The 27,352-nt window shown below is 41.8% G+C and overlaps 1 protein-coding gene across 4 annotated transcripts; it reads right to left on the bottom strand.

Annotated features, from left to right (window-relative positions):
* Positions 1-53: 53 nt before the first annotated feature.
* DDB2 (damage specific DNA binding protein 2) lies at positions 54-22,225 on the bottom strand. Of its 4 annotated transcripts, none has more exons than XM_083751439.1 (11): positions 21,971-22,225; positions 19,355-19,541; positions 15,317-15,447; positions 13,614-13,805; positions 9,843-10,009; positions 8,318-8,417; positions 7,674-7,851; positions 6,291-6,436; positions 5,560-5,724; positions 3,926-3,971; positions 54-947 (listed from the first exon to the last, which is right to left on the bottom strand). In XM_083751439.1, the coding sequence occupies exons 2-11, from the start codon at positions 19,527-19,529 to the stop codon at positions 697-699; spliced, it is 1,551 nt and encodes a 516-aa protein (XP_083607565.1). In that variant the 5' UTR covers positions 19,530-19,541; positions 21,971-22,225; the 3' UTR covers positions 54-696. The 4 variants fall into 4 exon arrangements, with proteins under 4 accessions (XP_083607565.1, XP_083607567.1, XP_083607568.1 ...); XM_083751441.1 differs by lacking the exon at positions 9,843-10,009 and adding an exon at positions 12,235-12,380; XM_083751442.1 differs by lacking the exons at positions 9,843-10,009; positions 21,971-22,225 and adding exons at positions 12,235-12,380; positions 21,663-21,797.
* Between the last annotated feature and the right edge of the window lie 5,127 nt (positions 22,226-27,352).

A 27,352-nucleotide genomic window follows, 5' to 3' on the forward strand; every position in this document is an offset into this window, starting at 1 on the left:
TTTTTCTTCTTAGGGAGCAGTTCAGCTTCTCAGGCATTACCAAAAAAAAAATGTTCCATACAAAACTTTATTGAATGTATCTCAATTTTGTAAATGAGGTGAACAAAACAAAATCCCAATGGCAACTGCTGCAATATAAAACCCAAGCCACCTGCCTTAGTCTCAAACAGCCTCTTCACGAAGTCTGTACTTCTATACCTAGGCCACAAGCAGTTTATCAATCAAGTAAATGCTTCTAGCTTAACAGTGCCTCACAACATATCTGTTTTGAGGAAGCAGTGCTGGGAAAGAACCCTTGAGAAGGGAAATTCTCACATTTTGAACTGGCATGGGAAGACAAACCCAGGTTGCTTAATACACTGGAAGGGGAAATAGTGTGTTCTGAAAATGCAAACTGAACTGTCAGCATAGCCCAGTTCACTACACTGTGCCATGTCCCAGACAGTTAAAAATCTGCAAGTGTGCACAAATATGGTGCTCCTTTAATTGGGCCAAATGCATGTGAGTATTGAGTGTGGACCCATTCTTTGCTCTTAATAAAGGATTTTGAAACATACCATCCGTGATCCAGGAACATAAAATCCATGATCCAGAGGAGCTGGGTTAGGGTAAGGGCTTGCTTCCCTCTGAAGCCACCATTGCCTACCTTGCCAGCACAGGCTTTGCTCTAAATGAACACCACATACGCTTGCCTGATCAGTCCTCTGAATATTTTCCTCTCTTCTTCTTCTCTTGTAATTTATGCTCTTTGCCCTTTGTTTTGGTGCTCTCTAATTCAAGACTAAATAGTTTAGTTTTAAGCTTGCTTGTGGTTGCTTGGCTTTGGTTCTGTGTCCCCAGTCGAGATAAGCGTCTGCATCTCATTCCCTGCTCTGTCATGGACTGCATGAGACACTCCTGATTCTGGGTTACCATTTCCTCCCGACTCCAGACCAGAATATTAAAACCTGCCAGAAAAAAGTGACAATTGTAGGAATTCTGCTTTGGAAAGCAAAATAAAAAGTACATTCTAAGAGCTCTGACCATTGCCAGCAAAAATAAAGGAATCGTTCACATGATGCTGACACAAACGCTTTGCTTATATATTATGCAAAAGAATGAAACTTTACTATCTCTCCTCTTTCCCCCATCTCTCTTCCCACTTTCTTTCCCGCCAAACCCATATTGCCTGTAACTGTAATGTCTCACTCTGAATGTGACTGACCTGTATGAAGAAATATCTGACTTGAAAACAGAGCCTCTGTATGTACTATTGTTACCCAAGTACATATTTTAAATGATGATGATGATGATGATGATGATGATACATCCAAGAGCTCAGACACTGTTTGCCAGACCTGCTTAATACTCAGCTACTAAAGTTTAATGGAGCAATTGGCTTTTGATGTTAGATCTACAAAGTCTCATTACAGGAACAGCATCCAAGGCAGTAGCTAATAATCAAGTATATCAGTAATTCATCTTTCCCAACACTTAACAGTACCTTTAAGTTAGACAGCTATACCTGAGTATTTTTTTATTTCATATTTTCAAACACCTCTTAACACTTTATAAACCTCTTTAACACTTAAGACAGTTTCTTAGTGGTTTATAAAATTGTGTGTGCATGCGCCCCTGCAATTATGTGTAGTATATATATGGAGAGCAAGAGCGAGAGAGAGCAGACAAGGAAACTGAGAAACAACATTAAAATACAATACAATAAAATCCCCCAAAACAAACACAAAGTGGCAAATTATAAAAGCATCTTAAGAGTCAATGATCCCTTCCCCCTTCCTTGACTCACAATATACAGCATTCATCTCAATGACACACACACATTACATCCGAATTCTGTCTTACATCTACTCAAATCATACATCTGCTGCTCATTCAGTATCACTCATTCCATTCTATTCTCACACATCCACCCGCTCACACACACAATCCACACACTAACTCCCACAATATCTCCCACTCAGTCACTAGTCATCATCACCAATCACACTGTGCACTCAGCTAAAAACGTACTGCAAAAACACCAGAAGACAATGAAGCTATAGCCTGACTGAATCGTAGAAAATAACAAAACTAACTGCAACCCATTAATCACGCAGATTTACTGCTCCTAACAGCAATCTGCCTGTCACTCAGGTTGCTGCCTCCCATCCAAGACTCCCCCCATGCCTCCTTTCTTCTCGCCAAGGAATCCTGATACGCCATTAGCTTATCACCTGGTGTTTCTCCCCTGTCCCTTGCTCTCTTGCATGCCTTTATGATGTTGCCAAATTACCTCCAAGCAAGGAAGGGTCCACTTAAGATAGGAAGCAGACTGCTGGAAATTAGTAAAAGTGTACAGGTTCAGTCCACAATCCTTGGTACAGTGTAGCAGACAAAGGCACTGGTATACTGGTACTGCTAAAACGTTTATTTGTCCCAGGTGCTAGGTAATTTTACTTAAGGAATCCATCTAACTGCCAAGGTTAATTTATTCTGGGCCTTCTGCCTTTTGCATTACTGCCTAAAAGGCCAATAGATGGCAGCAGTACTCTCCTTTCAATAGACTGTTCCACCCTATCATTTCTAAGCTAAAGAACAAAGTACTCAAGGGTCAAAGTACCGTATTTTTCCGTGTATAAGACGATGCTTTTTGCTTTAAAAAAAAGGCAAAAGTTTGGTGTTGTTTTATACATGGATAATGAATGCAGGGGGGGACAGGTGATTAATGGCAGCCGCAAGCAGGAGATTGGCAGCGCCGATTGGTGGTTGTGGCAAGGCCTGCTGGCGATGGACTGCAGCTGCAGCAATTGGGAAGGCAATCGGTGGCTGTGGCGAGGCAGGTAGGCAATTGGCGGCTACAGCAAGTGGGTGGGTGGGCTGTTGGCAGCTGCGAGCGGGCAGATAATTGGCAGCTGCAGTGAGGTGTGCGATCGGCAGTGACTGTGGCAAGCGATCAGCAGTGGCGGGCAGACAGGTGTGCAATTGGCAGAAGTGACCTCCCCCACCCCCCAAAAAAGCTAAACAACTTAATTTCTTAATTTTGGGTTTAAAAAAATTAGGGGTCATCTTATACATGGGGGCATCTTATACACGGGAAAATACGGTAGGTGTGACTGTGACAGCAAGAGATTGCACGTGGAAATACACAAAACTGGCCCGTTCACATGCTAAGCAGGGACTGGTATCTTTAGCAGCAAAAGGATCCCACAGGAATGGGGTGATGAACTCTCCTCAACCTCATATTTTCTCTGTTTCTGGCTCGCTTCTGGTAACAGAGCCAAGAAGGTGGCTGGAAGGTAAGGCATGGGATGGGTTCAGCACCACTCTCTCTTGTGCTTTTATTGTTAAAGTACCGTATTTTTTGCACCATAACACTCACTTTTTTCCTCCTAGAAAGTAAGGGGAAATGTCTGTGCGTGTTATGGAGCGAAAGCCTGCGGGTGGCGGGGGGGATCTGCTGCAGTCGTGAGCAGAGGATCCATGGTTCCCCTTCCTTCCCTCCTCCGTGGTTACAAAGCATGGATCCACATGGATCCTCAGGATTTTTGCATTGGGCTACTCCAAACTCACTGTCAGATCACATGTCTGTGGCCACAGCATGAACCACAAAAATCATATATCCACTATTTTGTTTAGAATATTTTTTTCTTGTTTTCCTCCTCTAAAAACTACGTGCGTGTTATGGTCTGGTGCGTGTTATAGAGCGAAAAATACGGTACCACCCATCATTCTGTGTATGTAAACAGTCTTAAAATACAACTTTTGTAGTTGTTGAGGAAAGGTAGGATAAAAATGTCCCAAATGAACATCTAGAAAGTGTTATAGGTATAGCCACAAAATCCCACCCCATTGTCAGCATGCTTTTATCTAGAGAATGCCTGATTGTTTTTATCTGATGAGAACAGTGGTCCATTATCAAACGTGTAAGATTAAACCAACCACTCACCCATTCCAGAAGCCAGTGTATCTCCCATAGGGTTGAACTTATTGAGCTGCAAATGTAAACACAATAATGCATTGTAACTGTGTCGGTTGTTCACTTAACATCAATCAAATAAAAAACCAGAACATTTTGGACAGAGAAATGCCCAGCACTGGATGTGGAAAGAGTTTCGCACAAATCAGCACAGCTTTGAATAGCAGGTCTCTCCTCCATCCCCCACCTACGTTATCAGTCCATCACGAGATGCGTATAGTGACAAGAAGCAAAGGAATAAAAAGATTTTTAAAAGCCTCCTGCAGAAAATTAACTGACGGATCTAACCAGGAGCCTCAGTGAGCAGCTCTCATGAAATCTGGCTTAGGAAGAGGCAGCTCTGGCAACAGGAGATAAAACATTTCTTCCACCACAAGAATGGAAATGAACCTCTGCCTCAGAAACTGCATGGACGCACAATTAAGATAGATTTTTTTAAAAAAAAATATCAGGGCTCTGATTTCAATTCTGAACATCTGGTGTGGAAATAAACAACTCAGGTATTCTTTCCCACAGCCCACACACCAAATGAATTGACATGAACTTTGTTTATTGAAGTTTGGAGACAGCTGTGCATCTCCTCATTTCTGGAGTTTAGGAAACGAAAGGCATGCCTCTGGAGGAAAGGGTGGGGCTATTACAGTAGTCTGTCCAGGCATTCAGTGGAAAGGCTGGAATTTGCAACATTGCAAATGACTAGTTCAGCAGCTCTTTTAAAAAAACAGCTAAGAAAACCTAAAAAAAGAAAAGGAAATAAAAATGTCTCTGCTACAGTTCACAAACACATTCATCAGTTGCAACGACAAAAAACTGATTCTGATGGCCTTGACCCTGCAGAAAGTGGAAGGTGCCTCTTCCTCCCTGAGGTCTCCACACAATGTAGAAACTCTGACAGCTCTCACACTTCTTGCTGGTCAAGAGATACACATCAAATGCACAGACACACAATCATAGAATTGTAGAGTTGGAAGAGACCACAAGGGTCATCTAGTCCAACCCCCAGCAATGCAGGAATCTTTTGCCCAACGTAGGGCTTGAACCCACCACCGTGAGATTAAGAGTCTCCACCGACTGACTATACCTAAGTCATCCCACATGTACAGAAAACTCAGGGGTGGGGAAGGGGTCTCATCTCTGACCTTACACCATGCTTTGGATGATTCAGTAGCAGCAAGAAGCCTCCAAAGATCTCGCAGGTGCAACATGGGGTCAGAAGTGAGACCCAGAGGAAGGTCAGAGTAATGGAAACCACAGATGCTGGCTACCAAGTCAAGCTAAAATGTGTGAAGCCCTGGCCACATCCAGTACAATAGGGCAATCCAGGTTTCAGAGGATTTCTCTCCATTAGGCAATAGTGGTCCTACCAAAAAGTGGTAACACAGGGCCTCCCCACCCAAATGAACTCCTGCTTTGAATATGCCTGTCCTTAAAAAATAGCTGTGTGAGCTATTCTTAAGGAGAAGCCCTGTATTGGAGGCAAACGTTTGTCACAAGCAAACCCATCAATCAGTTGCACCATCTAAGAAAAGACATAATTATTTCCCTAACCCCACTTTTTTGGGGTGGGGGCACAGTAGGTCTTTGGACATGCTATCTACACATACCGAGATAATTCCAGATGCATTTGGATCGTGCAGCTGGCACACCATCTCCCCACTGTTTCCATCAAATATGTCAATGGTTCTCAACTCGCCCACTGTGTAGCTTGGGAACCTAGGGTCTGGGTAACGACCCACCACAATGAGGTCATAGCGAGGATGCCATGTCGCCTAAAATAAAGAAGAGGTGGTTAAGCAAGGTCAGTGCTAAACTGATACGTGTTACAGAGGACTAGGATGACAATGACAACAACAATCTTATCAAGTGCTGGCATTCTGTGGGTCATTCAGATTCAGCTCGTACCCTTCACATGGGAGCAATCAAACTGCAGACCTTTCAAGGCATCATAATGTAGCAACAGAATTTCCATAGGTTCTTACTAACCCTACTACTTGGAACTTGTGTACAAATCTAGGGAGACGTTCTGATTACAACTAGGTGCCACTGCCCTAGGATTCCTTCTGCCCAACCCTGCCATCAACAATGGCCTGCTGTCACTGTAGATTCCAGTCTAAGGTTGTATACTGGAACGCTTATTTATATAGATCCATAATCAGAAGCAGAATGAACCACTCTCCTCAATATCCTATACTTGAATCTATACATATAGAAAGAGCCTGTCCATAAGGCTCCCAGCAATTTTCCATACAGGAGTTGTAGGATGCTTTTCTTCTTAACTCTCTGCTCTCTGCATCAAATGGGCCATGCTCCCAGGTCAACACTCCTATTTCTTCACCTTGATAGGTGTAAGGTGCTGGAACTGCCGATGGGGATGTGAAATCAAATGCTGGGGTTTGGACCAATCAGAAGAGGAATAGACCCGGATTTCATTGTACTGGTCAGTACTCAGTAGCTTAGCCCCATCCGTTGGGCTGAAATATGCTGGGGAGGAGGGGGAGAAAACAGGAATATGTATAAATGTATTGTGGCCAATAACAAAATAATCAATGAAATATTATATTTATAGACATTGCAGCTATGATTACCATCTCACTATGCTTATTATTATTATTAGTCCTGTAGAAGAATTTTAATAAATGTGTAAATGTTGAGTGATGGTCTCTTCTAAAACAGACAAGAGCAACATTTGAATATGTCCTAAACAGCACCAGTTATAGACATAACTAGAATATAACAAGCAATCTTATCTGAGAACAAAATGCTGAATTTCCACCAGAATCAAGCAAACTATCTGCATAAATCCTTAAGTACCACTGATTTCAGTAGGTTATTGGTGTCTCTAAATTCAGTTTCCTTGGACTTAAATAAATTCACACTGACTTCATTTTTAGCTTTACCACACACTTTTTGTGAAATCACAATTGCAGAATTTGGGGAGGCAAGGACTGGTTTAAAATTCAGTGATTTTGAAGTAACATTTAATATAAATCTTGGATATTGTGCTTGGATATTTGAAATACATAGTGTTGCCTAAACATCTCAAGTTTATTTGGAATCTGTTTTCAGATGCCAAAATACTGATTGCAAGTAAATGGCCTAATCAAAGACCTCCTATGTTGAAGGATAGGGAAATCATTACTATGATTTGGAATTTGGCTGAAAAGATGTGCATTTAAGAGATGGTAAACAATTCTTGTTACCCTTTATTTATGAACACAATTCAGACATTAAGAATAAGATTTTATCTATTTTATACAAGTGTTGCATTTTTTTTAACATGGAAAATAATAACTAAGCCACCACCTCCATTATTTTCTGTTGTTGTTTTCATCTTGTGGGGCTAACATTTCTATTAAAACTTTGATTTAAATTTTAGCAAGTCTATAGACACACCCTGTATAGACACACATTTCCTCTTTTTGACAAGACATGTGAAACTATGACATGAATAGGACTAGTGTCCCCCCCCCGACATATCTTCCAAATTCCTTCACAACTTATGCCAAGGTTTGAGGGTACCTTATAATGTGGTTGTATCTCATTTTATCAAAACAATCGTGTGAGGTAGCAGGACTGGCATTGACCTTTACAAGGCCAACAGGTGGTACAGTGAATGCAAAGTGGAAAGACAAAGGCATGTGGCACTGAGCTGAAACACGCACAAGCCAAGAATGGTTAGGTGGCAGAGTATAAGCCATGAGCCACTTTGCTATCTTACCTGCATTAACGGGTTTATCATGTGGAAGTACATGAAGAGAACTTGACTTATCCTTAATGTTTCTCAGATCCCAGATCTTTACTGTCTGATCCACAGAGGCTGTAGCTAAGAGCCAATCACAGTGAGAATTGAATTCCACGTGAGTCACTTTCTTTTTGTGCAGTTTCAGGTTCCATACCTGCAGTGGATAAAACAAAAGCCAAAATGCATTACAACTACAGAGCAAGAGATTTAGACATCAAACATACTTTTCTTGGAGAAGGTAAAACCTCTTTAAAAAATAATAATGGTGATGATATGGAAGACAGGAGAATATATGCTTGTATTCTAAATCAGCCTAATAAAGACAATTCCAAAACTCTACCGGAGATCAAAGATTGATCTAAATAAGGAACTTCCAGGTTCTCCTCCTGGGGAATATGATCTCTGCAGTAAAGGGAACCTGTGGTTCTCCAGATGTTGTAATACTACAACTCCCATAATCCTTGATCATTGGCCTTGCTGGTTGGGGCTGATAGGAGTCCAAAATCACCCATGATATATATTCTAAGTCAGGGCAACATTAGGCAGATGTTAAAAATACCAAAAACCTATGTATGTCTGATCAAAGCAGGCTGTAAGGCAAAGAGGAGGGGCACACTAACCTTTTCGCCCTCAGTACTGAGCAGAACTACGTTGCCCACATTATCACCTGTCGCCACAGTCCGGCAAGTTGCAGATACATCAACACTGCAGTACCAGAAACTAAAAAAGTAAGAAGTACAAATTCAGATTGCTCACCCCCTACATGTATAACTAAGGTGGTTCTCTGTTCTTAGCAGAATGCACAAACAGTATTTATATAAATAATGGAATCACAGCTGAGCTGAACTGAACCCTAGTGGCATTCTGATGTGGGATCTGTGTTGGATTATTTATCAAGTAGTGTAACAAAGCCAACAGGCATCACTTGGAAAGACCAAGCACACTCTTTAAAACATTTATGTGTATTGCATCAGTTCTAAGTATTTGAAATGAGCACCAATTTTAAGTGTTGGGAAAGGGGTAGATAAGTTTGGAAGTCGTGAAACACAGGAACCCAAAGCTAGCCCAAGACACTTCACTGCCTGAAGTATAGGTCAAGATGGCTCACCACCATCACACACACACACTCCCATTTCATGGATACAGAGGCTGAGCAGACTGGCAGATGACTCTTATTTCAGCACTGGGGCTGAGACAGCATCCACCACACTTCAGAGCAACAGGCTAGCTTAGGGGGCAGGAAATAGGAGCAGAAGGCAGACCTTGTGGCACACACTGCTCTTATAGGGAAATAGTTGAGGGGCTCAGAAAGTAGAGCAAGGGGCTTCTACTACTGCCCTAAAACATCTGCCAACATGTTCTGCCCAATGGTAGGGTTTGCCCTGCAATTGTGAGAGCCAAGTTACACTTTCTGTGGCAGATGAGATTGCTTCTTATCTTTCACATGCCTTCCAGTGAACCTCCAGAATGCTAGAAAAAGAAACCCAGATCTAAACAAGCATTAGAATTCTATACATTCCTCTTTCTTTGAGAGCATATCGCACGCTACCTCCCAATGCTAACTCCCAAGCATGAGGTGTAATTTATATCTTCATAGTTTCCCTTCCTGTATTACTTTGTTTTAATGGGAGACATGCAGCTGATAAACGTGCCTGCTATATGAAAGCAGACCTTATTGGCTCTGATGCCCAGTCACACTCGCTCAGTTCGGGACAATAGGCAGTGTAAAGATAAAACCCCAGAACCTGTCTTGTTCACTCTTCTTTGAGCATACGTGACATGGTTAGAGTGCTGCAGTTTGTAGAATTCCTACTGAAAAAGTTATTTGCCTTCTCTAGGTGTCAGGTGTGCTATACAGGGTATGCTATGCACCCAAGGAAAGAGGGATTTCCAGGATCCTACTCAACACTCCATCAAGCAAAACACTACTCAAGTGCTCATGCCCACGAAAAAGCTGAACCACTTCCATTTGCTATTATGCACAACAGTAATCATATTCCAATCCACATGATCAGAAACGTATTGCCTCCAATAGGCCCGGGGAAACAGCCCAAGCAAATGCTAATAATCTGTCCTGGCACATTCAAAGGAAGGGTAAAGGAAATTTATGAGCTGAACAACGACACTGCCCTTCTCACTCCTCACCAAACATCATGGAATTCATGGTCACAGACTGGGGTGCGGGAGATCACTTGCGCTGGTCGGCCCTCAAGGTGCTGTAGACTAAGGGTGCCATCCCCTGAAGCCACATAAAGATTTGCTGACTCAAATGGGCTGAATTTCATGCCTCCAAGAGAGTCTCCTGGGCCTTTCTGGAACACAGATTGGAAGAGGAGAGGAATATGCCTAAGTTACTGCGGAAGGATGGGAATAGGCAGTCAGCACAACCTGGCAGAGATGCACTGAGTTCAGGCTCTAGGTGAATTCACACCTACCTACTTAATACTGAACATTGCACCTTGTACAGTACTAGCTCTGAACTAGTTAACTTCTCAGATGCTGCATGCAAATTTCTTTCAGAAGTTCCACTTCAAAAATGTTGAGAAGCTATACAATATCCTCTTCAAAAGCACTAAGCAATTTAAAAAAAAACTAAGAGAGAAACACTAAGCCATCTGTGTGCTAGTAGACTGGTTTATCAAGCTCCTTCTTGCGGAACTATTAGTATTGACTTTCTACTCTTACATTCTTCAACACTTCCAGTACCTATTTAAACATAGAGCAAACAAAGAACTTTGCAGAGCTAGGATAATTCTGAGGACAACATATAACATTATGTCTCAAGTCACGACACACACCCTCCGTCTTTAAACAAGTATAGTACTAAATATTCCCAATTGTGTATAGAAAACGCAAATAAGTTCTGCACCTTTATGATAAAGCCAGGCAACTTCCCACATATTAAAAAGTTCCCTTCAGCTACATTAAGGTTCCTCTTCTTCCAACTAAAGGATGTGAATGTGGCAACTGCAACTTGATGTCCCTCCACACAATTGAAAAACCAAGAATAAATTGGAACACTATTCCATCCTATTGAACCTCAGCACTGAAATTGTCCATTATATATTTCTTAGAAGGTATTTGTTCACAACTTCTCTGCAGCTGCATCCAGGGCATTGTTTATTTTACTTCTCAACAACCATTGGAGCTTCTGGAGATTCCATAGCATAGAGGAAAACTAATCTAATTCCATCAATCTTCGCTTTGCTGCATCAAAATGTGAAGACTTCACCCAAAAACTTATGTCACCTTTATTCCTTTATACAAGGACCTCCATCTGTGGAGGGGTATAAAAATATTGCATGAGGATATCCAAGCATGTGTCTGTTTTGCTTCTGATATATGCTTCAGATAACTACTGTGAGAATCAGGTTCCTGATGCCTGAATTGGGAGGAAAATAAAACACTCATGCAACCAAACCTACATTTAGGTCGACACAGATAAAAGTTTATTCACACATTCTTCCCAAAGCTGGTGTTAATATCAGTATCAGGACAAAGTAACATCAAATGAAGTGCTCAATGAAGTTTCAAGAGATCCTAAGATAGCTTAAGAACAAAAAATGTGAAACTGGTAAGCAGTCAAAATGAACCCAAAAACAAGGGATATGGTATCACAAGATGCTGACAAAATAAGGATGAAAAAAGAAGAAGAAAAGAAATCCTAATGTATCTCAGTCTATTGTCATTGAAGGCTTTCCTCAAGTGTCAAAATGAAAAGCAGCCTACAGAGATCTCTGTTAACAGCATCACTTATTCGCAGCTGGCAACACAGTTGGACTTATTGTGGCAAGAATGTTTGTGAAGAGCCCACTTCATCAGATGCACCTCTTAATAACTTAAAGGTGCTACAAGGCTCTTTTTTGTGTTTGCTCATAATCCTAAACACTGGTGCCCAGAATAAATGTTAAGTTATAATACTGAATGTGTGTGTTTTATTTGTAAATATAATTCAAAACAAGCTTAGGAACACAATAAAATAATTTCCACTCCTTTGTCACGTGCACAGGGGAGTTCCCAAACTACCAATCTCCTACCACATTTCCAACACTAATTTGTTCTGTTATGGCTCTTTATCTATCTATTCATTACAGTATGTTTGTTATTGCTTGGGTATACGTCACATTTACAGACAGATCATGCACAATTAAGGCAATAAATTCAATCTGATGCATATTTGGGAAATATATCTCTGCCAAATGAGAAAGAACCCTTTAGGCAAAGAGATAGGCTTCTGCAAAATGATTCACTATGTTTTCCATAGCGATATCAAATTGTACACTGTTTTCCTCCACATGGTTTTTTTACTTATGTGACCTGCCTAAAGGCCCAGTTTCAGGGGGCTAAAAGATAAAGTACAGGATTAAAGCAAATAGTAGCGATTCGAGAAGAGCAAATCATTCACATTCTGAGTGAATAACTCTGGTAAGACCAAGGTGAGGGCCGACCCATGCCGAAATTACACCACTTCCTCTGTTTTGTTGCCTTCTAATACTAGAAGCAGTGAGAGGAGGGAAAAACTTTTATCACATCTTACTCCCAGTTGTCGGTACTGGTGAAGACTCGAATTGTATTTCCATTAAAATCCTGCAGGGCAGTAGTTCCAGCAACTGATGATGTGTACAGCTCACTAGGGTTAAAAGGGTTAAACTTCATTCCTGTGATGGCCCCTCCAGTTCTCATCTATAATGAATGGGATGAATAAAAACAGAAAGCCACTCAGAGATGAGGAAGAAGGAAAGTCCCTCTTGTTATCTCATCTAACACCAGTACAAGGCAGCATTCATCTTTAAGTGGCATTAGCCAAGCTGAACAAATATCCTCACAGGGGAGAAGTTCCCTCTGGCCAATACCATTTGTGTTAAATAACTGCCATGTTGAAGAGCAAGCCTGCAGAACTCCTTGAGTGGTTTGGCTCAGCTTCTTCTCAGAGTTGCCACCATGAACTAAACTGTTGAAAGTCACCTACTCCACCTCTTTACAAGAATGGGTTGTTCTGTGAACAGTTGCTAAAGGACTGAACCTAAGGGTACTAGCGGTGGGAGCAGGGAAAGGGATAAAGGATAAGACTGCAGACAAGTAATGTCCCAATGGAGGGAGGGGATAATATATATGAAGAGTTTCAGGAGCTCAATTTGGGGGCTGAATTATTACCTTCTTGTGAGGATTTGGGAGGATAAAATGCAACATGGAGGTGATGCCTGGAAAGCTGTTCTAGATGATAAACAACAGCTTGGGAACTCTGAAACTTCCATATTCATTGTTGCCATAATACTCGCCCTTATTTTTGTTTGATAAAGGTGCAAATGAAAGTCCAGTGTCATGTTTCTGCCCAGAGTATTAGTCTTATGCTTTTGTGAGCTTTTCTTTGGAATGTCTAAGACGATATTATTTTAAAAATCTTTGCTTGAATACAGACAGATATACAAATCATAGCAGCTCAGTATCCTTGGAGAAGACTTAGAGTTCTCAAGGAAGCTATTTTCTTCCTCTGGGTTTGCTCAACCTTTAAAAAAGATGAAGTTCACTCCACAGATAAACACAAGTGTATTTTGCCAAGGCATTATTAACAATTCAAAGCAAGGCCAATGAAAAATATTATTTCATTTGCAGGGACCTCATTCCTTCAACTCAATGAAGTACTTTCACATCTAACAAAGCATGAAGCTGAAGTAAAGAGCAAAAACAAATAAAAAAAGAACCTCTCCAAATACGTATGTATTTTCTATTTTAGAGTAAAAATTATCTAACTCAAATATGTAGCCAGATCATTCCCTTGCATAGAAAGCTGGGAAATTGCAACACAGATTTCTCCAGTGCAACAGAGTTCTAACTAGAAGCCTTCATCATTAATCTACATACCACTCTAACACAGAGCTTGCATAGACACTTCATTCGATCTTCACAATGACTTACCCCTTTTATGAAACAGCTTTTATTAAGCATTTCATAGTCCCAAAGGATGATGTCTCCACCTTTGGAGCCCACAGCAACTGTGCTGGGGTGCGTTGGGTGCCATTCCAAGCATGTAACCCTCCTGTCAAAGGGACTTGCTGTGCGGAACAGGCGGTACGAATAGAGGGAACGTACAAAGGGCACCTGAAGACACTGTTACAAAGACAATGAGAGAGAGAGAGAGAGAGAGAGAGAGAGAGAGAGAGAGAGAGATAAGCCCTGCAATTCCCATATACTCAAGTCTGTGCTACTCTTCCAACTATACTGCTAACAGGTTCAACTGTGGACCATACAGTGGTACCTCGGTTTAAGTACTTAATTTGTTCCGGTGGTCCGTTCTTAACCTGAAACTGTTCTTAACCTGAAGCACCACTTTAGCTAATGGGGCCTCCTGCTGCCGCTGCGCCACCAGAGCATGATTTCTGTTCTCATCCTGAAGCAAAGTTCTTAACCCGAGGTAATATTTCTGGGTTAGCAGAATCTGTAACCTGAAGCATATGTAACCTGAAACGTATGTAACCCGAGGTACCACTGTATTACACTACATGCATCCATATGTATTTTCCCTCTAATTTTCTTAACAGAAAACAACCTCTAGATCAGGTGTGGATCAGGAAGCTTTTTGGCCAGATCTTCATCTCCTCACACCCTGCAGGCTAACTTTGATAGGTGAGTCAATCAGCTGTCAATCAGCTAATGTCATAATGATGTCATAATGTTGTCAACATGCATTTCTGCATCTAGATGATGCAAGCTTCACAGAGGTACAACAAGAGGAACTGTGGAACTCTTTACCTGCTCGTTTTTCTACTTTAAATTGTTCCCCTCCCCAGCTGGTTTTCTCCAGAAATGATACGGGGAAAAGGAATATGGTGAGAAGATGAGCAACACAACAATGAGAAATTATTATCCTGTCCATACAGGGGCAAGAGTGAAAAGAAATGGTACTATGTATTTCCAGAATTAAAGTTTTACATTTGATGTGGTGGAGGAAAGGAAAAGTTTGTAGATAGCCATAGTTTAGCATTGCATCTCATCATAACCTTAATGCTATGAGCCTGAACAAAGCACTACAGTCACACACTTCCCCCTTCTCCTGCATGGCTAAATCAGCAGAATTTACTTTACCTTTTAAAGAACCTCAGCTTAGTTACAATTGAACCAAGGATGTTGTTTTTATAGAAACTCCAGTTAGCCTATCAAAACAGGCCATCTTCATAATCCATGGTTTCGAGTTGACTTGTTATGAAACTTACTAGAGTTTTGTTTTAAACCAGGATTCCTGGTTCAAAAATAATGCTAAGCCAATATAGTTTAAAAGTGGAACTACACTCTGCCCGTATCCCTCTCCCAATTGCACAGGAGGAGGAGGATGGAGAGTCAGTCTTTCTCAAGCTCATTCTAGCTAAACCATCATTTAGCATTATGTGCAAATGCAAGCAGAGTGTCATGCAGTCAGGTGGATTTTAAAAAAGGAAAAATCTACACATGGCTGTATTATGCATACTATGGAGAAGGGAACATAAACATGGGTCACAGAGTCAATAATAACAGAACTATAACTCTTTTCTCCTCCACACTACTATGCAGAGTATGCATTTAGATAGAAATAGAAACTGCAGGAACCTCAGGTGCTCAGCCAGTTTGTAAGGAAAAACACCTACCTTTCTGAGCTGTGTCCCAATAGCACCACCCAGCATATTCTGATGTAGATAATGGACAATGTTCTTCTGTGTTTCTCGCTGATGGAAGAACACCCCTGTTTTTCTCACCATGGATCCATGGAAAGCTTCTCCTGCCAGACAACAGCAAAAGTTATATTACTACCTACTTACATGCTCATTTAGGACAGATTTCAGGTTTTAAAAAAATAAAATTAAAATGGACACATACCCCAAACTGGAGCCAGGTGCAATGAAACAAAAAACATACTTTAAAACAAATTCTAGTCAGTTTTCAAAACAAGCCACTTCAAATCATGAGTTATAAGGCTGGCTTGTTAAATTAACCAGAGCCTATTTTAAACTGCAGTCTCTGGTTTAATTGTAATAACAAGCCATGATTCTGTGAAAGCAAAATAAAACACTGCTGAAGTCTCTTGCTGGACATGTTGAAGGAGGTAGGAAGTATACAAGCCCAAGTTTGGGTTGGACTCATTCCAGCTTCTTACACATTTAATGCTAAACTACTACATGCAAAGTACTCCACTGAGTTCAATGAGGCTTATTCTCAGGTTAAGTATGAATAGCATTGCAGGCTAACTCTCACTACACTAGATTAGGAGCAGCAGACTTTGGGAACCACTACACAGCAGGTCGCACTGAGGTCTAAACCACAGAGCCTAAGGCTTGCCAATCGGAAAGTCAGTGGTTCAAATCCCCGCAACAGGGTGTGCTCCCGTTGTTCAGTCCCAGCTCCTGCCAACCTAGCAGTTCGAAAGCACGTCAAAGTGCAAGTAGATAAATAGGTACCGCTCCAGCGGGAAGGTAAATGGCGTTTCCGTGCGCTGCTCTGGTTCGCCAGAAGTGGCTTAGTCATGCTGGCCACATGACCCGGAAGCTGTCCGCGGACAAACGCCGGCTCCCTCAGCCTATAGAGTGAGATGAGCGCCGCAACCCCAGAGTCATCTGCAACTGGACCTAATGGTCAGGGGTGCCTTTACCTTTACTTTACAATAGATTAGGGGCAGCAAACATGGGCAACCACTGGTTAGGTAGGCGTATAATATTGAGTGCTTCAAGTTTCTGAGCTACTCAAACTCTTCAGCTGGCTGGGTGTTAAGCAAAAAAAACGGGGTAGTGAGAAGACTATGCAAGGAAATAACAATGGCTACAACAGGCCTGGAAAAACCACAGAGGCTGTATTTTGCCCCCTTTCTGAACTGAAATAGGTTAGGAGTCAGTATAGCTCTACGAGGTTAAAAATGAGCTAAAAAGTAAGGTAGCTGGAGACATCATTCTTAAAGCACAGTGGAAGAAAATAAATATTGGCCCAGTTTAGGATAAAAGCACAATATTCCAGATACTTCCAAAAGCATGAGAACATAAACCCCAGCCAAGCCCCCCGGAGTTCCTGCAGAAACAGAATATTCCAGGTTTGTTCTGTAGTCTACAGAAAATGTGCAGAGCTATTGGCAGGCTGTTCTCAACAAACAAACCTGCTGACTCTTCATGGAAAAGTCTAAAAACACTGTTGTCCAGGGAGAATTTTGCTGAGCAACTCAGCTTGGGATTTGTTTTCGAACATTGGTTCTGTGTTTTGTGTTTAATTACCAGAGACATCTACAGCAACACAGAATCTAACTGCAACATGTCTAATCACCCCCCCAAAGCAAAGGAATACGGCATATTGCAATTTCTTAGGAGTCAGACGACAACAGTCCTCATCATGAGGTAGAAGCAGATCAAATGAAACTCTTGAAACATGTATTTTTGCAAGGAAGGGTCCATAATAAAACAAAAGTGTTCCCTTAGTCAACCAAAAGGAGAGAATATTAAGGATGCAACCCCCATTCTAATATCAGCAAAACTCCCCATGGATTTTAACTGGCCTGGTAAAGCTCTATGTCACAGCAGCATACTTGCTGTTTAAAATATAGATCTTCTCCATTCATATGCAAAGCAGTGGGGCTGCTACTGAAAGGGGGCACAAACAGAGGTATTGAGTGCTCCCCCATCCCTGGCAAGTACTTTTCTTATAGTCAGTCTTACTTTAAATGAGAGATTTCCAAACTATGTGCCGTGACACCGTAGTGTGCACTTTGTAGGTGTATTGCGTGAACACTTCCTGCACTCTTCCTGGGGCTGGAAAGGGGGTAGTTTAACCTCTGGTTTCCTAGTAAAACTGAATTGCTGTCTTGCAAATTGATGCATGTCTAAAAAGTGTGTCACCAACATGAAAAGTTTGGAAAGCTCTGCTTTAAACATGGAGCATGAGAGTGCCTGAAAAGGGTTTAAACATTCCACACTCTACTGACCCTTTCCACCACATGAATGGGGCAGACCTAGATTTCAAAAGATGCACTCATTATTGCCACATACAGTATTGGGTTTCTGTCATTCTGCAGCTGGGAGACTCCTCATCAGAGGACAACCTGTACTCCCCAGCACTACGACAACCCTGGGATCAAACTCAGGCTGAGGTGAGGCCATCCACACCACAAGTGAGTTCAGCCTCTGGGGTGCATGTGCACAAGTCCTGAGCCTGGAGGAGAGATGGTACCTCAAATGCTAGACAAGATTCACCTCATTAGAAGGGCCTGACTGCAGACAAGCACTCCATAGGGGCCAATGAGACTTCTGGATGAAGGCAGCTGATAGGAGTCATCTGGATTCAGGGTGGGAGTCCAGCACTTCCAGCTCAAAAACCCCCTCATATTTGGTTGGAAGAACTGCTGGAACAATGCCTTTGTACCAGAACTGTGACAGATTTGGCTGGCTGACTAGCCTAAGCCTGACCTCAGACCTGTCACCTGCCATGCCTTTGTCTGCCCATGGATTAAACTTGAAGATGACCTCAGACTATCCCGAACTTGCCTCTCACTAGACTTCTTGTTTTAGGCCCTGATTATTTGGACCATAACCTTGGATACCACTTCTGCTTGTGCTCCTGTCAGTATTGCCTTAACCCTAATCCTGTTTCCTAAAGAATCTAGTGAGAGCAGTACAGCCCAATTTTGAACATGCATATGTCCAATGCTTTTACACTTCTAGCCTTATCTGCACTATTGAGAGACTTCTAATGTCAAAAGACTTTTAACACAGAGAGTTATATTTGGGCCTGCTTATATCATGAAGATTATTTCTTTAAGAGGCTTTATTTTCTAATGTTTTCCGGGTTGTACAAAGCTTCATCTTCTTTTTAAAGCCAGTGCAGTTTTTTGAACGATACTTGTAAAATAACATTCAAACAAAAACTAAGTGAAGTGTTAAAATAGGTGCATAAAGGGAGATATGGAAAAGATAGATTAAAGTGCTTTTACCAGATAAATTGGAAAGGCAAAATATACTGGACTGCTGAATGGGATAAATAAGTCTCAAGGAAAGTTGACCAAATGTTCCTGTACTTGTCTTTGTGTTCACATCAATGCATTACTAGTTCAAATAAGGAAAGGAAGTGTAAACCATTCATTCATTGTTGTATGGAAAGGAACAGCTTCTCCTTCCAGCATTGAAGCACCATTCATTTCTCTGACCCTGGAGCACATGTGACTCAGGGCCCAGTGGTAAATTCCAAATAGCAGGAATGCAATTGTAAAACATGCATATATCTGAAATATAATGAAGTTTGCAGGACCAAATTAAATAATTACCAGAACATTAACTCAAAAAGTGTTACAACTGAGCAGCCCCACATGAAGCGACAAAGAATTTGACTTCTGCTTCACATTGCTGTACAAAGCATACTTTTAAAAATCTCCCAATTTTACTATGTGGGGATTAAATTACCTTTGTTAGTTAAGAGGCAAACCACCAAAACAAGCTGCATTTAGAGCTGATTTCATTATTACTATTTTGGCCTAGAGAGAAGCAAAAGGCTTGCAGGAAAAATGACAGGGGAAAAGATTAAATATGAAGAGATCAAATTACATGTACCCATGGTCTGTTAGCAATAGCAACTATCAGAACAAACAATATCAACAGAATCAAATTGCATTAGCATTACATAGACACATATGAGAAATGTATGTTTTAAGACCTTACCCATTTTTTCCAGAATCTTGGGGGCTTTTTTCACAAGTAATTTATTTGCATAGGGCTCGTTTTCCAGCTCTCTGGTGTCTCGCTTCCTTTTCCCAGTTGTTTTTGCCTCTTTTTCTGATGGACACTCAGGAGACTTTTGTAGTTTCTTTTCCCTTGACTGCTTCCCAGGGGCCATTCTGGTAAATTACTGAGAAAGACCAACAGAGTGGGGGATATAGTCATAGAAGAACTCTTTAGATTCTTAAGAAAAGTAGCATACATTTTTAAAGTAGCTTAAAATGGAAGTAAACAGCAAATGTAACATGAGATTTCAAGCCCCACCATTTCATAAATCCTCACCAATACTTTATTATTATGAATTCTCTTTTTACATTTACTGTATATCCCAGTTTTCTTCCATCATGGAACTCCAGATAGCATGCAAAAGTTCTGAGGAGGTTCTGAGGAAGTGTGACTAGCCCAAGGTCACCCAGCAGCTGCATGTGGAGGAGCAGGGAAGCGAACCCGGTTCACCAGATTATGAGTCCACCACTCTTAACCACTACACCACACTGACTTTCCTTTCTGCAGGATCCAACAACCCCCTCAGTTTCATTTCTTCCCAAAAACTAAGGATTGCTCGCTTAGTACTGTATAGGTATTCTTCTCCCTTTCCTTGATCTTAAGAGGATAAGAGCAAGGAATATCAGAAAACGAAGAATTGCCATGAAATTGCCATAATTGAAGTTGTTCAATCTCTGAAGCATCAGATGTTAGTAACTGACTGGATGAGGGCAAAACAGACTGAAGCTTAATCCAGACAAGACAGAGATTCGGAACAGATAAAGTACTTCATTATGCAGCGCAGAGTTAAACTATGCAATCGACCTCAATAAAATAATATTCTTGTGTACAATCTATAGATATTTTATCTTGAAGCAGTCATAAGGTGTTTAATTATTCTACAGTTGCATTTCACAATTATTATTATTTTTTAAATTATTATTAAATTTATTACCTGCCCTTCATCAACAGCTCCCAGAGTGGGTTACAACAATTTAAAATTCAGTGTTAAAAACAGGTCAAACAAATACTAACAGGAAAAGGTTGGTAACTTGAAACACACACACATCTCAGATGCCAAATGCTAGGGTAAATAAACAACAGCCCAGTAATGAGCAGCAGACCGGTAGTGGTTGTAAGCAGGGGGAGATGAAAAATCAGAGTGGGGTGGGTCTGCGTTCATATCAATTATTCTCAGCAGGAATAAAAGCTCATTTAATTCTGAATAAAACATACCAAAACGAACTGACTATATATTATTCTGTAAAGGCAACATGCCTGGGGGGTGAAATAATGTAAAATAGCAAAAGCACTTTGACAAACATACTCCAGTATCCTCAATCCAGCTTCTCCTGTTTTTTCCCCTGCTGCTCTGAGGGGCTTCTCCCAAGTCCCAAGTGGGGAGGAGGAGGTCAACATTCATTCGTCTGATTACTTAGGGACAGTCCTTAACAATGGTGCTGCCTGCGGAGTACCAAAGCATTGAAGCTACCTGTTTTGTGCCCTTTCTTCAGAAATGACCAAGTGATTTACTTTTTTATAAAAAATGAAAGTGAAAAATTGGGAGGGGGTTTCTGCTGGTCTTTGGGCCCCCAAATCCTACCCCTTTTACCCATCTGTTAGTGGTCCTGGGTCCACCTGTATTCAAAAGGCGCTGGAAGCAAATGTAGCCAATGGTTGCTAGACAAATTATGCCACTTCCTGCTCTTTCCAAATACATTTATAATAGTTACCTAATGACCATATGATATTTAATGACAAAGCAATTTATTTTACCACATGTTTATTATCAAAATAGGTAAGTACAAGGAGTTGTGGCATGTAAGTACAAGGAGTAGTGTGCATTTGAATATGAGACCCTCAAAACAAAATCCGTTTAACACCTTGTGTTGTCAGTGTCCTTAATAATAACAGTTATGATGATGATGATGATACTTTGGGGCATTATTCAGTGGCTAAAAAGCTCCCCTTTCATGATGACTGGGCAGCCCTAGGACGCTGGAGACAGGAACCTTCCTGCAGGAAAAAACCAAAACGGGTCTTTGACCCCTGCAACCCTGAAATACTACACCACTGATCTTAACACATAAAATATTTTCACCAGTCTGGAACAATAGCTAAGTGCAATGATCAGAAAAGGAAGGGAAAAATTCAAGAAACCACCTAAAAGCAAATACTGCAGGAGGGCCGCTCCTCCTCTCTCTTCCTCAAATACAGCACGTGAAACAACTTTCAGTTTTATGTAAGTTCAATATTATTAGCATACCCGAGGCGGGCCAAATAGTACAAGGCTGCCTAAGTAGAACCGCCCGCCCTCCCCGCCCTGGACCAAAAAGAAAAAAAGCCCACCACCTTTCAAGCGTGAGGGGACTTTGAAATAAGGTTGGGGGCAGCAAGGCGGAGCCTGAAGCAAAGAAGGAGGTCCTTGGCGTCGGATAGGGAGAAGCAGGGAATGCAAGCGAAGGGGAGGGCTGTGTATCCTCCGAGGGGGAAAGCGCCTCCCGAGCGCGGGAACCTCCGCCACAAGTTGCAAGGGGTGCAAAGGGGAAGCGGTAGCCAAGGGCGCCCCCTCACCTGAACTCCCTTGACCGCACGCTCCTTGCTAACGAGGCCGCCCCGGCTGAGGAGTGGATGGACAAAAGGCGCGGGAAGAAGGAGCCGCCTCCTCGCCGGTTTCATAACCTGATGGGGGGGGGGAGTGTAGAGAGAGGAAGGAAGGAGGGAGCCGAGAAGAGCTTTACGCGGGAAATTAGTCGGGTTCCGGCATGGCTTCGGAGTGGGAACCGTCTGGCTGGCAGGCGAGCAGGCAGCCTCCCTCGGCTGGGCGCTTTCTCTTTCCTCTCGCCGGAAGGAGGCGCCACGAAATGGTCTGCAGCTGCACCGAGAAGGAGCTCTCCCCGCGGCCATAGGTTTACGTATAACCTAAACAAGCTATAGCTTCGGGCCCCACTCTCTTGGAGCCCCCCCCCCCCCAAAAAAATTAAAGGATAAAAACCTGGGTGTACATTTCCAAAGTACAAGATAGAGAACAAAAAACCTATCTACAGCAACAGTGATCTGTGTTGTATAGGCTCCTTTTGGTTATGTGCAAATGGCTTTAGATACCTATTAGGTCCATAAATTACCATATAGTATATATTCAACACAAAAAACAGCGACAATTTGTTGTTGACAAAGGACAGCTGGACATAGAAAGGGCCCCATTACCTTCAGTAGCTTTGGGCCTCATTAAACCCTGGTTACACCAGAATTTGGCCCTGGCGGCTGATTTATTTGTTCTTTAAATCGTAGGAAGAGAGATATAGGAGGGTGGTTGCTTCTTTAAGTGCCGCCGGGAAGCATCCTGGGGCGGGGAGGGGAAATAAGTTATCTGAGTGTGTGCAGAGTGCCACGGCCATAACCACTGGCAGCTCAAGTGCATAAACAGGTTCGGCCTGCACCATACTCGAGCCCCGGAATCAGTTAGCATAGGAGCCAACTCCTAGGGGCCAAGGGGGTCTTTGCCCCCTCCGCCCCAAAACTGATGGGCATTACCATTCAAATTGAGTGCAGTGTGTCATGTGATTGATTATGCGGGTGGGGCTTACCTCCTCCAATATTTTATTCAAGTTGGCACCCCTGGCACTTGGAAACTTGTGGGAAAGTGGATAAATCCCTAAAAAGGAAAGAAATGCATGAATATAGTATGCTACATTTGTGACATTGTTTATTCCAGCTCCTACTGGACGACACTCGTGGACATGGTGCAGTAGCGTATAAAAAGCTGGAAATCATGGAAAGTTCCAAGCCAGCATGGATTCATATATGAATGTTTCCTCATTTAAGAAACCCCATGCATGGGGGGTGGGGGAGAGGCATGTTACAAAGGTGTGACAAGAATGGTATCTCAAATACAGCAGTTGCTAGTTATTGTTTTTGCAATGTTTTAAATAGCTATTTTTAACTGTTTTTTACTGGTAATTCCATTGTTTTATTCTTTTTATAAACAATTTTGAAGGTGTATTTTTTCTTACAATCAAGGTATAATTTTTTTATCAAATAAATAAAATTACAGATTTTAGGCAGGAACCACTTGAACGTGATTCCCCATCCTACAGTCTGAAGCTATATGGTCAAGTTAAGAATTGCATCAAATGTTTCTGATTATGTAGCTCAGTACTCTGATTCTCATGAAGATGGAAGCTTTCTATGCTTCTCTTAGGTGGCTGTTGTACTGTGAGATTGTGTTGCTGGCAACCCCTTCCTATACTTCAGGTTATTGACCCCTAACTAAATCATGTGCCCTCCTTTCTGGCCTGCATACATTCACCAAACCATCTGTACACTCCCTGCATAAAACATGCGGAAGTCACCTAGGATTATTTTTTTACATGTATAATAATTTTAAATTAGCAGCAATCTTTCATGCACTGTGTCAATGTCAAAAGGAAAAGGACTTCCAGCACAGATTCATTATTAGGAAAGCAAAATGATGGACAAATGGCAATACTCTGCCAGGAAGGAAAGAGCAATCAAGAGCTGCCAAATGAGAGAGGGAAAGAACAATCAAATGCAAATTGCATCAGGCATGTTTTAATCTATTATTGATGCTGCAATTGATTAAAAAGCCAAATTAATCAATTCATTATTTCAGCTCTAATTGTATCCACAGCCAAACCTTGTTTGAGTAAATTAAAAGGCACATATTGGATGCAGTTTACAAGCTACTTTTTTCTGGAATAGTCTATGCTGCTGTTCTTGATCAGTCATTGCTCTCATTGTCTTCTTTTCAGAGACCTAGGGATTCCCATCCATTGTCAATGGTTATTCAGTAAATGCAAATTGTCAAAAAAATAATAATAGATGTTTCCTTTTACATCCTATTCATAAACCCTGAGACATCAGTTACTTCACCGGCTTGAGAAGGATATATAAATCAACAGCTAAAGGGAATACTTTGCCATGGACTAATTGGGATTTTTGTCATAAAAAGGTAAAGGTACCCCTGCCTGTGCGGGCCAGTCTTGACAGACTCTGGGGTTGTGCGCCCATCTCACTCAAGAGGCCAGGGGCCAGCGCTGTCCGGAGACACTTCCGGGTCACGTGGCCAGCGTGACATCGCTGCTCTGGCGAGCCAGAGCCGCACACGGAAACGCCGTTTACCTTCCCGCTGGTAAGCGGTCCCTATTTATCTACTTGCACCCGGAGGTGCTTTCGAACTGCTAGGTTGGCAGGCGCTGGGACCGAGCAGCGGGAGCGCACCCCGCCGCAGGGATTCGAACCGCCGACCTTTCGATCGGCAAGTCCTAGGCGCTGAGGCTTTAACCCACAGCGCCACCTGCGTCCCCTATTTTTGTCATACTAATTTGCATTTGCTTCATATTTGAAAGCATAAAACATACTGTATGTTCCTTCAAACTTAAGCTGATGCACACTTACCCAGAAGTCTCATTGTTTTTATTTTCTTTAGACAACAGTATTTTTTTCATACTTTCTAATATTTGTATTGTTCCTTTTTATATTAAAAAATACAATAAAGATCATATTGAAAAAGAAGTCTCACTTTGTTCAATGAGACTTACTTCCAAGTAAATGCGCACAGAACTGCAGCCTTATAATTATGTTAAAAATAATACCACAAGTGGATGTAGCATTAGAACAGGGGTCTGGATGTGGCCAGCAGGCCATCTCCCCTTGCCCCTCCCCCATGGGCCAAGTTTGACAGATGGATCCACCCGCCTAACAATCACTAGATGTCACTTTGCCTGTGAAGTGTGCACAATATTTGTCTGTTGCCAACCACCAGCTAGTGGGTGAGAGTGGGGAAGCCCTGTGCACAGGTCTATTTCATTCATTCATCCATTCATTTATTTATTTTAATAGACATACCACTTAACTGCAATAGCCTCTAAGCAGTTTACAGAAATAAAAGAGAAGCAATACAAATAATCTGAAACTATAATAAATTTAAAATGCATGCTGGGATAATAAAAAAAAAGTCTGGAGTAGGCACCAGAGGTTCAGCAGGGAGGGGGCCTGTGTGATATTCAGTGCTGTACTAGGAAGGGATTTCCCCTGTGCCAACAATTAGCTGATCATCGGTGTCTGCAACACACCTTAGTTGGATCAGGGCCACTGCCTCCCTTGTTCCATGAATCCCAACGGCTGCCACCCTTCCTTGTAATTCAACACAACCATTGCCTCAGTTTTGCATACCAGAAGACCAGGAACTAACCTTTCTGAATAAACACACTTGGCACATCTCTAACTCCCAAAGTGGTTGTGGGTTTGGTTTTTTTAAGATGGATTTTAATATAGACAATTGTCTGTAGACAGAATATTACAGCTGAGCAACTGTACTGAAGGGGGAAGGATCTTGCCCTGAGCAGTACTTTGATGGGAAACCACCTGGGAATCCTGTGTAAGCCACTCTTGAGATGCTTGGAGGAAAAGCGGAGTATAATAGAGTAAAGTGGAAACATATAATGAAAGACCTGGTGCACTGAACCTGGGTGGCCCTGTTTTTATCGGTTTTGAAGCAAATGGATGCCACCCACAGAGAAGATAGTGGATCCTACATCCAAAGCAAACTCCCCCAGCTATGCGGAAGTATAACAGCGTGTAAATAAATAAATAACCAAGCAGGCTGATAAGGACCTGTGCTAATCTGTTCCTAGGCCTTACAAAATACTGAGAACAACTGTTGAGGGTGTCAGTTTGGTACGGGGGAGAAGGGAAATTGAGCAAGAAGACTTATTTGGCCTGAGATCTTCTATACATTGTTGGATCAGTCCCAGCTAGCATGACCAATTGTTAGGGATTATTATTAAGATGGAGTCCAGCATCTGTAGAGCTGCATGTTCCCTGGTCCTGATACACAGTATCCTGGAGATAGGAATTAGGAAGCTGAGGCTATGTTCCATGGAGTTCAAAGCTGCCAACCCGCACTCTGTATGGGAAGTTTCAGGAAGGAAGAAATATTTTTTTTTCACACTCTTTGGAAGCTTTACCTTTATGTATCAATAATGTGTTTAGGTTCAGAGCTGGATGTCAGTGCTGAACCTGAGACCTTTGAACATTATAAATAGCATGAGAAAAGGTTTCAGGCAGGTAGGTTCTGGGGGGGAATAGCGTCTTAAGACTTTTCTCTTTTTTCTCTGTCCCTTCCTGCAAGCTCTGAACAGCCATTACACGTCTCCTCTTCCAGCCAGTGGCTGGAAGGATGGAAGCATTGCTGTCAGTCTGCAGATACAAGGCAACATTTTGTTGTACAGGGTGAGTCCTTTAAAAGAGGCCCCGTGGATACAGAGTACACATGTTCCATGGGGCCTCTTTTAAAAGACTCACCCTGTATGTTCCATTCTAAGTGTCCTTATTTCAACTTTAGGATTCAGTGTAAATATTTATGAAAGATGAAAAATTGAACTGATTCATTAAATATTAAGAGAGTTATGTGTTTAAAAAAGAACAACAACAACAACACCCAGATACCTGTATTTTGTGGAAAAACCAGTGAAGTGTCTTTTGGCACCTTAAAGACAAATACATTTCTTATGACGTAAGCCTTTGTGCACTACAGTCCATTTTCATCATATGCATGAAGTTTTATTCTGAGTTGTAAGTATATATACACTTTTTTTGGGGGGAAGGGTATTGTAAAAAGTGAGGTAAGAGGGAAATGAAATGCAGAAAAGTACAGACATTGAAAATTACATACTTAACAGCAATAATTCACAAAACAATTCTTGATGGCACAGACATCCTAGCATTTGTAAGCCAACTAATACATATAATGTGCTAAAAATCCTTTGGCTTGGTTCAATCCACAAGTGATTGCATTGAAATTCTTGATCTATTGTAATTCAGCAAGTCTCCCTTTGAACTTCATTTGTTCCGTGGCTACATAGAGACTGGCCTGTTTGTCCTATGTTGAATGCCCAAGGGCATCACTGGCTGGTGATGCAGTAAATCACATTG

Source organism: Podarcis gaigeae (assembly GCF_964106915.1).
Source record: "Podarcis gaigeae genome assembly, chromosome: 1".
NCBI classification, from domain to species: Eukaryota; Metazoa; Chordata; class Lepidosauria; order Squamata; family Lacertidae; genus Podarcis; species Podarcis gaigeae.

Excerpts from the sequence above, each read along its gene's own strand:
- DDB2 (XM_083751439.1), bottom strand. The coding sequence starts at position 19,529 with ATGGCCCCTGGGAAGCAGTCAAGGGAAAAGAAACTACAAAAGTCTCCT. Across the intron at positions 15,448-19,354 it reads CAAGATTCTGGAAAAAATGG|GAGAAGCTTTCCATGGATCC; the intron begins GTAAGGTCTTAA and ends GTTGTCTGGCAG. Across the intron at positions 7,852-8,317 it reads TCAGTACTGAGGGCGAAAAG|GTATGGAACCTGAAACTGCA; the intron begins GTTAGTGTGCCC and ends TATCCACTGCAG.